The 12,399-nt window shown below is 39.0% G+C and overlaps 1 protein-coding gene across 1 annotated transcript in view; it reads left to right on the top strand.

The window, feature by feature from the left end:
- clmpb (CXADR like membrane protein b) overlaps positions 1 to 12,399 on the top strand; it is a 74,909-nt gene that overhangs the window by 56,030 nt on the left and 6,480 nt on the right. The window contains exons 4-6 of the mRNA XM_005474590.4: positions 2,769 to 2,936; positions 9,920 to 10,042; positions 10,545 to 10,686. Of these exons, the coding sequence (XP_005474647.1) occupies positions 2,769 to 2,936; positions 9,920 to 10,042; positions 10,545 to 10,686 (433 nt within the window). The remainder of the gene's footprint in view (positions 1 to 2,768; positions 2,937 to 9,919; positions 10,043 to 10,544; positions 10,687 to 12,399) is intronic.

Genomic DNA, 12,399 nt, shown 5'->3' with positions numbered 1-12,399 from the left:
CCTAATCACTGGATCATTAGCCTGGCACATTTCCTCTGTCATGCTGACTGATCTAATGATTCAATTTGATTCAGACAGTGTGATTTGATTTTGTTCGTGCTGTTTGGGTCCGTTTGGATTGGTTTGTTGATGAGGTGAGACCAGAAACATGCAAGTAGGTTTGGAAGGGCACAGAAATGATTGATTGAGTTAGAGACTGCATTATATGGGCAAATTTCAAGCTAGATTCTAATGTACTTGTGTCCTCTATGACATATACAGTACAAGAAAACAGACCAGTTTGGTGTTCATCATGTTAAAAAGTTAACTTACATCAGATTAAGTACAGATAAGCTACTTAGAAATATTAATTGTCCAAGTGACTCTTAGATCATATAAATACAGAAAATCCCGTTTTGGTAGCGCGTTGTTCTTCTAATTTGCACGTTATGCAGATGGCTATAAATGACTCAACAATACAACTACCTCAGTGGTAATGCGCTTCTCTGTCTGCATATCAGAAATAACTGAACAAGTATGAAGGACAGACAGCTGCAATAGCCGACCACAAAGTCCGGCGGGAGGAGTGAGATCGTTCTCAATGTCAAAAAAGCATGCGATTTATTAAAACATCATGGGAGATTAGTTCAACCCGTGGTTATTGGTTTTCTAATGGAACAGTCTGTTAATCCTCTCGCTCTCACTCCCCTCTCTCTTCCATAAAGACATTTCAGTGAGTTAGTGCCTCGAATTTTACAAATTGCCCTCAGCTTCGCAGTGACACTTTCGATTTTGAGAGAGACGAACATTTGCATTTTTTCTCTCACTCCCTACGCTAAGATAATGGCTTGGCAGCTGAGCTGGTAGCTGGCTTGGCATGAGACAGTGTGTGTGTGCCATAGTTTGTGCGCTTCTCCAGCGGTCGGGTATTTTCTGTGCAAGCTTGCACAATCACGCCTGAATGCGCGTGCATGTGAAGATTTTAAATGTGTATATGTTGTGTTTATTAGTATTGGGGTTATGAGCTGAGGTTACGCGGTCCAACTGCTCCTTCTGCAGTTTGGCTTAACCGACCCCGACAGAGCTCAGAGACGCACAGACGAATGCATCAATGCTCCCTGATCAGCTCCTCTCATTATATTCTTTACAAAGTCTGTGAGCAGAATACAGCCTGCAGGGTGTCGAGAAAAGAAAGACAAATAAAGGGAGAAATGCACATAAGCTATCTGATTTTTTTTCTCCACTGGCTACTGTTAATTCACTGCATGTTAGCATTTCGCAGTTACTACTGCTGCAACTTCACTGACAAGCATCCTAAGCCAAACACAAAAGTCAGCATTGGAAATATGTCAGCGTGACAAAAATACAAAATAGATATTTAAATTTAGCTCACCACTGATCTAAAAATATGTCACTCGGGAGGGGGGAAACAGTATGCTATTTTCATGCTTTTAAAGTGTAGCAGTGCCTTTCAGCATGTATCCAACAGAGCAGGGCTCAGCAGATTCTAGCTATACTGTATTATGCCTTTAGCTAATAGACTATGACCAAAACCTTTGACATGAGAACATATTACCATAAGTATTCACAGCCAGCCTTGGGGTTGAATTGATCCATTCTCTACGGGAGGATGTTGCTTTTTTCTTTAATTTGTGTAACCAGAAAAGACTGTGATGGCAAGGTAACTGAACATCCCTCATAAACAGTTGCACCAATAAAAAATGCTGATAGAACAAATCAAATAAAGTTTAAAATGTATGTCAAATATTTCAGCTTTATGCAACCTAACAAGCTATGTTATTATCTACATTTTATTTCTTTGCTTTTCATTTTAATGTAGTGCTTTATTCTGGGGGTGATAAACACAGGTGGTGGACAGTTTCACATTATAAAATAACTCCTGCTTCAGTAGATGTTCTGTTCAAACAGAAAGTCTATTGAAACATAACAAAATATAACAAAATATTCTGTCAGCCCTTACCTTTCAAAAAAAAGATTCATTTTATGAAATGCAGAGTTCCTATAATTGGAATAGGAGATATTGTGGCAAGTCCACATGATACATGTAGGCCACGATTTTCTGCAGAGTAGCTATGGAAACCATATTTTAATGCATGCGTCACTGGCAAATTGATGACTACATTATATGCACATATTAAAAATCAATCATTTGGGTGAACATGTTTCTTTTTGCTTAATTATTGTATTAATATATATGCTGCTTAACAAATTCACTAGACCACCATGCAGTTTAAGGTTTATGCCACAACTGCCCTAAATTAGCAGCATTGTAATTATAAAATAATTACTGATGTTCCTGTAATGGTTGTATGCTTGTGCAAGCTGTTTAATTGACATTTTTATTACTAAATATAATTTATGTTGTTATCCATGATTTTTTAGATTCACTGTTTTACTTATAAAAAAGTAGAATAAAATAAAGCACATTATTTCCTTTGGTTGAGATGCTAATTTACAGTTATTTACTTACATTCATGAACAGAAACATTAATTTTAGTGGTTGATTTATTTCTGAACTTCTTGGTGAAGTCCAGTGTGCTGGCTCAGATTTGGATTTAAAAACATGAATTCAGTTTGTTATATGCGTCTCAGCTTTAAACAAGTTTTTGAAAGATGACAATTTTAGTGTGTTCTTGTTTTTATGACATGTGGTCTAGTAAATATGTTAAACACTGTGAGTCTTTTATACACTTTATATTTAACCGTGATAAGAAGTTTTGTTGCAAATATTGATTCAAACATTTTTTGATTCTTATGTTTTCTTACAGTCAAGCCTTCCAAGCCGAGATGCCGGATGGATGGCAAGCTCCAAGAGGGCAGTGATGTCAAGCTGAGCTGCAAATCCAGCGATGGTTCAGACCCCATTAGCTACAAGTGGGAGCGAGTGCTGGACAAAGGCAAGAGCCTGGGAAAACTGCCAAACCTGGCGCTGATAGGTAAGAAAAATAATCGGCACTACGCTTACATGCTGATTCACTATTCGACCCCTCTGCAGAGGAATGCCACGAAGATTCATTTTCATATTAGTGATTTTCATAGGCTGCTTGTCGAAGGCAAGTTTTGCTGAGCGTGTCATCTTCCCTTCACCTCTTCCCATTTTCACATTCATACATTTGCAAACACTGACACCTAAATTTGCTAGTGCCAGCTATATTGTCTACTGCTGCTCCTTGAGCTGCTTCGCTGGAATAATTAACACTTGCAGCACTTTGCTCAAGGGCACTTTGATGGGCTCAGGCCGTCCCAGTTAATCCGCTGATTTTTCATGCCTCTATTATCTTTAGCTTGCCCCTCTCTCCAAATTTGAACAGTAAACCCAGGACCACATAATGTGTACTACTTTTTTTTATTTTTTCCAGAAAATCAAACAGAATACAGCCTTGTGATTTCTAGTTGTATTCTATTGGGATGACTTATATAAACACAAGAGCTGATGCTGTGATCTGATGAATATTTCTGTGACATTGAAATGTCAGCCTGGCTCAAGTGAATACCTACAAGCACGAAGTCAGTGTGAGTGTTTGTGTGTAAAGTGGAGAAAATCAAATGTAATAGGCAGAACTGGATTGGCAGCTCAGACTCTATTCTGTACCAAAGAGGCACTGGCTCCGCAGTAGCCTTGAGGCATACTTCACTCACATGGTGTGGATTCTGGCATTCCTCTTGAATCATAACCAGCCATATCTGCCTCTAAATAAGAACAGGGATGGTTTATAACAGAAAAGCTAATAGCAGGACACCTCCCCCCCTATTGTGTCTTCTCTAAACCAGGAGAAACAACCTCAGGGTGCCAATCTCTGTTTTCTCTCCTCTGTTACCATCAATATTGGTCTTTTGGTTCATTTTTAATGGCTTGCAATGTGACACAGGCATCCAAAAAGTTTGTGATTCAGTTGGAGTAAGTAAATTTTAGTAGTGTAGGTAACATCTGTGCAGCTCACTGATTGTGGAGGCAACAAGAGGTCAACATTCAGCAACAGTCTTCATGCCTTCATGCATAAGCCATCAAGAACATTTAATCTAATCGCATTCAGCTTCAGACTCACACCCCTATACTGCCCACACAGATCTATGCCTCTGATAACTTTGCCCATAAACTCTCTTTGTGCTCTGCTAAATGAGTGTTGGGACTGAAATATGAGACTCTAGGGGCTTTCAAGGTTTGCCTTGATTTACCAAGGTGACAAGTGTGAAGAGAAGTGTTTATCATGCTGCTACTTTAACTTTTTCAAGTTTGAATGAATGAACTTTGTTTGTGGAATTTAGAAATTGGTCTACACGGTCTTCACAGTTATGCCGTTGTTACCTAAATGTGTTGCTACTTTTACTTCTTCGCCTGAATGTTATCTTTTGATCGTATGTGACTGTAACTCGCTTTTTGCATCATGAAACCAAGATAAATTCCTTGCATGTGTCTTCAGCATTAGTGGGTTTCTGCAGCTCCTGGTTTTCGTGTTTAATACATTCCAGCACACAAGCAATTAAACACTATGAATTGGTTACACAATATTCGTGGTCACTTTATGATGGGTAAGTTGTACAAAGGCAGTGACTGATCACCACTAGAACATTTTGACAATAAACTGTATTTGAATAAAAGTGTTCCCTGTAGCCTAAATTATGGCTCTGGTACAGAAAGGTTGGTACAGAAAGTGAGAAAAATGGACTTTTAATTTACAAATACATTAACCCTTTCACGCATAGTGGTCACTACAGCTATTCAAAGGCTGTTTTCTTGTATTTGTGTCAGTGTTGATGGTACGCTTGTGTCACTCCATACCCTGCCATCCACTCAAAATGTATGTTGTCCACCTAAGTGGACATGTAAAAAACTCTTTGAAAAATACATGTTTAAAAAAATAAAGTTCAAAAATCTTTTTTCATGCCTGAAGATGAATAAAAATACTTTTTATTGAAAAAAAATCCAGCTTGAGGTTGTCATAATTCATGCATAAAACGGTTAATGCAGTTGACACAAGTTATGCAGGTTAAGGCGTAAAAAGGTAAGTGAGGTTACCAGGCTGAAAATCTGTATTTTCTGTTTGTGCACACAGTCCAGTAAAGACTCTCTTAGATATGATTTTTCAGGCTTGCTACTTCTTCTTTTGTCCTTCACCTCCAGAGATGGTTGTGTGGGAAAGTCCCACCCAGTAGATCAGCAGTTTCTGAAATACTCAGATCAAACCATTTCGCACCCGCAGCCATGCCACGTTCAAAGTCACTTCAATCACCTTTTCTTTGCACCATTCTGATGCTAAGTTTGACGTTCGGACGGTCATCGTGACTATGTCTGCATGCCTACTGTAAATACACCGATTTGGCTGATTAGAAATATTTGTTATTTCTGGTGATCAAATGAATTAATTTGGCACAGACAGTAACTAAATCTAATTTAGTCCTGACCCCATAGGCCCCGACGTGAACCTTGGAGCGCATACTTTTAAACTTCAGTTAATCATTGTCGTGTCCAAATCGCCCAAATAGATTTTGAAGTTTTAGAAGATGCTTTAGAGTAATTTTTCAGAAATTAGAAGTACAGTAATCACAGTGTACAGTGTAGTACAGAGTGTAAGTTTTGTTTTGTTTTGGGTTTTTGGTTTTTTTAAACCCACAGCTCCATGGTGCCAAAGGTCAAAAACCCTCCTGGGAACTTTTTATGGAAAAGAGAGGAAAAGTCATATTTATTATTATTCACATATTACACAGACTGTGTGTGCTGACTGAACAGGCTCAGACCAAGCAGTGCAGTTCCTGGCCTATTTTCAAGTATCATTAAAGTTACAGTATGTAAAATCTCACCATTTGATGTCAGTAGATTGCAGATTGCAGTCAATAGAGTCACTTTTCTCATCCCTCCTAATTCAAGTGCATGAACCGTCGTTCAATAAATCTTTGTTTAATCTCTTTATTTGCTTTTTGGACAAGTGAAGTTACAAAAATCTCTTCAATCATATTTGCTTTGGTGGACAGAAAACAACCTCTGTAGACTGTTTGGGGTAACTTTTAATAATGTGGGACTTTAATATTAAATTTTCAAAAATGAAATCAGTTCTTCTGACCAGCTCTTGCCTGAGGTTCAGGCCAGGATTAATGAGCTGTTTAAAGGGCCAGTTTATCCAAATGGCCAAAGCTGTGTATATACCAGCTGCTGTCAGGCTTCAAATGTATGCATTAGTCCCCTGCACAGTCCACTGTGTTGTAAGCCATTGCTTTACTGCATAAGTTCCCATCTACTGTTAGAAAATGGAGATAAGCAAGCATATAATATGAAAAGGCATACTGTAGGTTGACTTTCTATCTTTTCTGATTCATCATTTTGTATGCATCTTTTCACATGAGTGACCTCAGGACGGATGTAGCCACTTTATTTGCTTATATGATCAATAAAGTTTAGTGTAATGTAGTGCAAAATACATAAAGTGTTTTCTTTTCATTTAACAACATGAAACTCTCATCAAGAGTTTCCATACTGACCTTTCTAGAATTTTGCATTCCTAATTCAGCATCAGACTATCTGGTCTTTAAGTGATGACTGATGAACCCTGCTTCCGGGCCCAAAGTGTTCTGCTTTAAGGCTGTTGTGTTTTCAGCATGTTTTAATGCTTTGTATCTTGTTCTATTTCATCTTAACAAGCCCCTAAAAACAGTCAGTGATCACTGTCGGCCTCTCTCGGTTTTTATTACCGCTATTCATGTTAAAGCTCAGTTTTTAAACCTTACGATGTAACTACAGCCCAGGCAGTGCAGCAGTATATTAATGACGAACCTCGTATTGTGGATGGATTATCTCAGTTGTTCTCCTGACTTAAGTTTGGTTCGTTTACAGCATCCTCCCATGCAACTGCATTTGTCCCTAACCATCGGGAACCCTCACGTTAACCTTTATCGTGTGCAGCTTCACTGTGATTATATTATGCTAACATAGCTGTGTTGCTAGCTACCACGTAGCAAATCATTATATACCAGCTAGCCAAACTTCAGTAACTCTAAAGAACGTCACTGTTGTTTACTTTACTGTCTTCATTTATGTCTGAAGTGATGGCAAAGCTGTACGTCTTAATTTGTTTCAGAAATCCCTCAGTCAGAACAACGTATATTATATTTAGATGGAAGCTAGCGAGCTAACTCCCTGCTAACTTCTGTTTTCATGGATGCTGCATGGATGTTACACCTGGTAGAGCAGCCACACCGATTATTTTATAACAGATGAAAGAGTTTGGGCGGTTTTTCAACTCTCAGTGATGCCGCAGTGATCATTTGACTTAGGGACCTGCAGCAGAGTTTGGGCCCAGACACGGCGAATGACGTCAGACTTAAAGACTGGAGAAGAACAGGAGAAGAGCAGGAACCACAAAGCACCAAACTGCTCACCGCACAGGAGGTGGCGATAGAGGTCAATCCCCGCATCCTGCAGGGCTTCTGGGAGTTTAAGCATACTCTCCATGAGTGTCACCAAGGCCACTTTGGATCGTGTCTCCAAAAATCTCACAGTGATGGAAAGCCAGGCCATCTTTACCCACTCCATCTAAGACAATATGGTCCAGAGCATCCTGACGGAGATCAGACAGAAATATCCTCAATAAATTCTATGTAACAACATTGCGAACTTTGCACCAAAAATGCAAATACCCGATGTTCTTCCCAGTGAAGGAGTCCCCTTTGAAAATCTGCAAATATCTGATGTTCTTTCAAATGAAGAACGTCCTTCTGACAGTCTCTCAATGACCAATGTTCCACCAGCTGAAGAATCTCTTTCGGAAAGTGTCCCAGTGCCTGATGTTCCCTGTGAGGAACCTTTTGCTGAAACTGCATCCAGTCTGAAATCTGAAGACCTTAAGATCAAGAAGAAAAAGAAGAAAAGGGATTCTTCCAAAAACTTAACAGTCTGTTCTGTTGTTTTGTCAGACCCAAAGAAAATAACTGACAGCGAAACTGAAATTGGTGTTCCAGTCGTTGTAAATATGTTCCTTGATTATTGTTGTTCATGTTTTGGGGGTTCTTTAGTTAGTGATCTTAGTTGTGTTATCTCTGTCTGTGTTTGTATCTCTTTATTTGTTCACCTCCTGTGTTTTGCCTCCAACATTTTTGACGTCACGTTGTGCGTCGCGTTATTGTCTATGTGAGATGAATTTTTAGAATGGCTGATATAGACAAAATACTGTTGCTGTTAATCTTACTATCTGCAATTTTTAAAGGCTTACATATACATACGCAATTATTGTCCCTCCATTTAGAAAGACAGAGGCATCAGAGTGAAGTTCGGACGTGGCTTCTACATTCAACACAGACGCTCTCACAACCCAAATCCCGACATCAGATTTTAATACATCTTCTTTTTTTTAAAATTTTGTATGTTGTATGCATTTTGTTTATTCCTTAGTTGTGAGTCTACACCAGCCAAAATACTGTCTTTAGTTATTAACATTTGAAATGTTGAAGGCACTTGAAAAGTAACACAAAATTATCTGCCTTTCCAGGAAAACAGAAACTTTTCGGAAGTACTTAAGGTTTTGTGAGGGTACAAAACCCTGTTTAGTCGTTTCCTCCCAGGCTCCTAGACTTCTGATTTGCCAGCATTTCATTTTTAGCGTTTACATGTGGACGTTTTTTGTTTTTTTCAAAACTGCACGTGTGGACAGGATTTTTTTTTTAAACGGAAACGGAAAATCTCCGTTTTCAAATATACGCGTGTACGTGTGGACGTAGCTTTAGTAGGTTATTTTATTGCTGCCTGTAATTTATTTCAGTTTACTTTCATTTGTTTAATTAATTGTTTACTAGGTGTTTGACGTGTCAAATAAACTGCAATGGAGTTTGAAAACAAAATATGGGTGTGTGTGGTTGGAGGATGTGTTTTTGCCGGGGAGGTGGGGCAAAATTTTCTTGTAGAACAAAGCGGGGCTTAGGAAAAAAAGTTTGGGAACCACTGACTTGTAGTATGATTTCTGGCCCATTTACAACCAAAATTACCAAGTAAGTCCAGGCGGCCCGTATGATACTTGTTCAATATTAAGTAAGCTTTACTCCATTTTTTAGGCACGGGTTTGCATAGATTTTGTGTTCTGGGAAGTAATGAGGTTGTACAGTACACTCAAAATGAATAAGTTGCCCTAACTTAGTCATCTTAAGTAAGCTGTACTCAATTTTTTTAAAGGCAACGAGTTTTTATAGTTTTTTTTAGGTCTGGGAACTAATTAGATCTTTGATGAAAAACATGTTTAATGGGCTGAAATACACCGAATCATTCACCTGAACACATCTGAATGAATATTGAAAACTCATGTTCCTTAAATCACTCGAAGAGTGGAATTCTGTATGTTAAATGTCTAAATTCAAGAATCTCAAATGAAAAAAACAGAATATTTTCAGAATATCTGCTCTGTGTGTGTGTGTGTGTGTGTGTGTGTGTGTGTGTATCAGCGAGTAAGTGACATGCAGAGAACGATCTGAACTGGCATCAAGTGAACAGGAAAATTAGTTTTAAATCTTTAAGTGTTTTGTGGGTTTTATTTTATTTAATTAGTTAATGTGTTTTAGTGGGGAGATAAACTATACAGACTAAACACAGAGACATTAACTGGCATCCATAATTGCACATGTCCAACTAAAAACCTTCAAAATTAATTACATCCACCAAACAACACCTGTTCAATCTAATTAGATTTCACTGGACAGTAATACACAGCCATTATTTATTGGTCTGGGATGGCTGTCATTGGTGGGGATGACTAAATATCCCATGGGACTGTGGGGCTACATCGGTCTGTCAAACATGCTCCCGTGATAGGCTACTCTATAAGATAAACACTCCAATATCTGTCTGTCTCTCTGCCTCTAAGTTCTTCCTTCCGTCATTATAGACATTTCAGTTGTCTCTCCCATATAATTAATATTGCATGGTTTTTCTTGTTCTCCCCAGATCTGAAGAACCCAGAGATTGTGACCCTGAGGAATCTCACCATGGACAGCACAGGTGTCTACAGGTGCACTGCAAGCAATGACGTGGGAGAGGAAAACTGCACCATTGAGGTCACAATAAAACGTGAGTTTGGGGAGAAAAGGGCGATGGAGTTGACCTAACAGCATTCACCTCGCACCAAACTGCCACTCTGATTGATGGTTATTGTTTCAAACAGCAGCTAGAAATACATTTATTCCCCTCCCTGCCTTTCCATCTAGCTCCTTTCACCCTCTTCATTCTCCTTCAGTGCTTCAACTGGACTAAACCAAAATTGCTGGCTACGGTCACCACCCCTGCCCCATGTCATGTTTCACTCTAAAACTAGTACATTGCATCAAAGGCCCAGCACGATTATGGTCATGTGTAGACAAAAGGCACATCAAGTAGTTCAGCATAAACAGTTTTCAAGTCTTAACTAGAACTCAGGTGCTGTAGCAAAAAGATAAGGAGTGTTTTCCAGCAAATGGGCATGAAGGATAAGTATTTGTGAATTTAAGAGTTCATGGGAAAACTATAAGTAATATGAGATCAGAGACCGCAAGTGACTCAATCTTTCATCAACTACCTCCTTTCTTGTTCACAGACGTGAGGGATGTGGGGATGGTTGCGGGTGCAGTGGTGGGAATATCCCTCGGTGTCCTCATTGTGATATTAATCATCTGGCTCGTCTTCCGGAAGAAAGAGAAGAAGAAGTACGAGGAAGAGGAGACCCCAAATGAGATCAGGTTTATTAATCATCATTTGTCCAGTGATTGTTTCATTTTTTCACCATTTTGCAGGTTTTATGTGTGTTCGCGTGTCAGTCTTTGTTACTTGTGGGGCTGTTGCGTTCTGCTTAGCTGCAGTTTAAATTTTTTGTTGAACTCAAACATTTGTTTCCTGGCTGTAATCACTTGTAATCAATGGTGATGACTTTTTTGAGTATTTCTGGATTTTACCCTTAATGTAGTTGCTGCGTTGCACAAATCAGCTGACAACCAGCATATTCATTTTGCAGATACACTTGTATTCTGCATACTCTGTATGCAATATATTCTCACCCCTTCAGTTTGTACTAGAATGTAAGGGGCACTCCTTTTGTATCATTTTCTATCTGTATTATTTTCAAAAACTTTCGCAAGGCTAAAAGTATTTGCTTTTAGCACTGCTGTCCAAAATGAGAAAGATGCAAACTTCTCTGATTTGCAGCAAGCTTTTGTAAATTTCCTTGGTTGCCACGATTATGCACCCTGCAACGGTTACGACACCAGCAGAGCACTTTTGCTCACTGCATCAGTGATGTTGTAGTTCACCTGGCTCACGGTCCTTCACAGTTCACAAGTTACTGAAAAGTGTGAAGTACAGAAAGAAGGTGAGAAGTTTTCTTGTTTAAAATCCACTGAGAATGAAAAACGTGTACGTGACCTTGAGCACAGTTTGGGTGAAGAGCTGTTAGGTAACCACTGTGTGCAAGTTTCACTAAAATCTCACCAGTAGCCCAGTAAAGATTACCTGTTACAATTTTCATGAAAAACAAATATTCTGTTAATAATTTATATTTCAATGTTAACTGCTAATGCATGTTTAAGTGTCCATGTGACAGGTTTTTTTTGCAGACAAAAATAAAAACATAAAATGAATGAAATTTTTAAAAATCACCCTTAAGTAAAAATTGTTATATGGCAACATTCTTCTGAAATAAGATAAGTGTAAGAGAGTTTAGCTGCAGCGCTGTGTAACACAGGGTTGGTTGGATGAACTGATGTTGATTGGTGCATGTTAACCTGCTGCGTGTGAACACTGATTCCACTGGAACGGTTTTAAACTACAGCTAAGCAAGTCACATGCTAATTGAAACAGCAACAGCCCCTTTATGCCTGCATGTGCTCGATGTCATCCCGTCGTGCTGCTTGTGCGTTTTTGTGTATCTGTGTGTCTAAAAGCGGAAACAACTACAAGGTAGTTTTCATCGATTATCTTTTAAGAGCTTTCTTTTCAAACCACCCTTGTATTTCAGTGTGTGCCTGTGTGCTCATGGAGCTGAGCTCTCACAATAGTTTTTATTTATCGCTTTAAGACCTGAATGCACAGGTGGACTCTGTGGGCCTTGTAAGAGCAATGTTTTTGTGACAGAGTGGACTTGGTGTAGGTGCATATTTACTGATGTAACAATGAATAATGCAGCATAGCTTAGGAGTAAATAATGTAGGTGTAATGAAGTGCTTTCTGTTTTCATAACATGCTAAGTCTGAGCTTTTCCACTGTTGTGCTGTACCAGACCACCAGAGCGATGCAGATCTCATGGGTACGGCTTTTGAACCACACAACACTGTTTAAAAACTTTGTTCACTTCTTGCAAGGGCTATGGGACCCTCTGTGGTGTGCCTGGTGAGACGTTGCAGAGTTGCCAGTAGTGCACAGCTGAGAAGTTTCTATTTCTAACTTTCTGAACAGATCCT

This window comes from Oreochromis niloticus, linkage group LG14 (assembly GCF_001858045.2).
Source record: "Oreochromis niloticus isolate F11D_XX linkage group LG14, O_niloticus_UMD_NMBU, whole genome shotgun sequence".
NCBI lineage: Eukaryota > Metazoa > Chordata > Actinopteri > Cichliformes > Cichlidae > Oreochromis > Oreochromis niloticus.
Note: the sequence above shows the minus strand (reverse complement) of the source record. Positions and strands in the feature narration are given on the sequence as shown.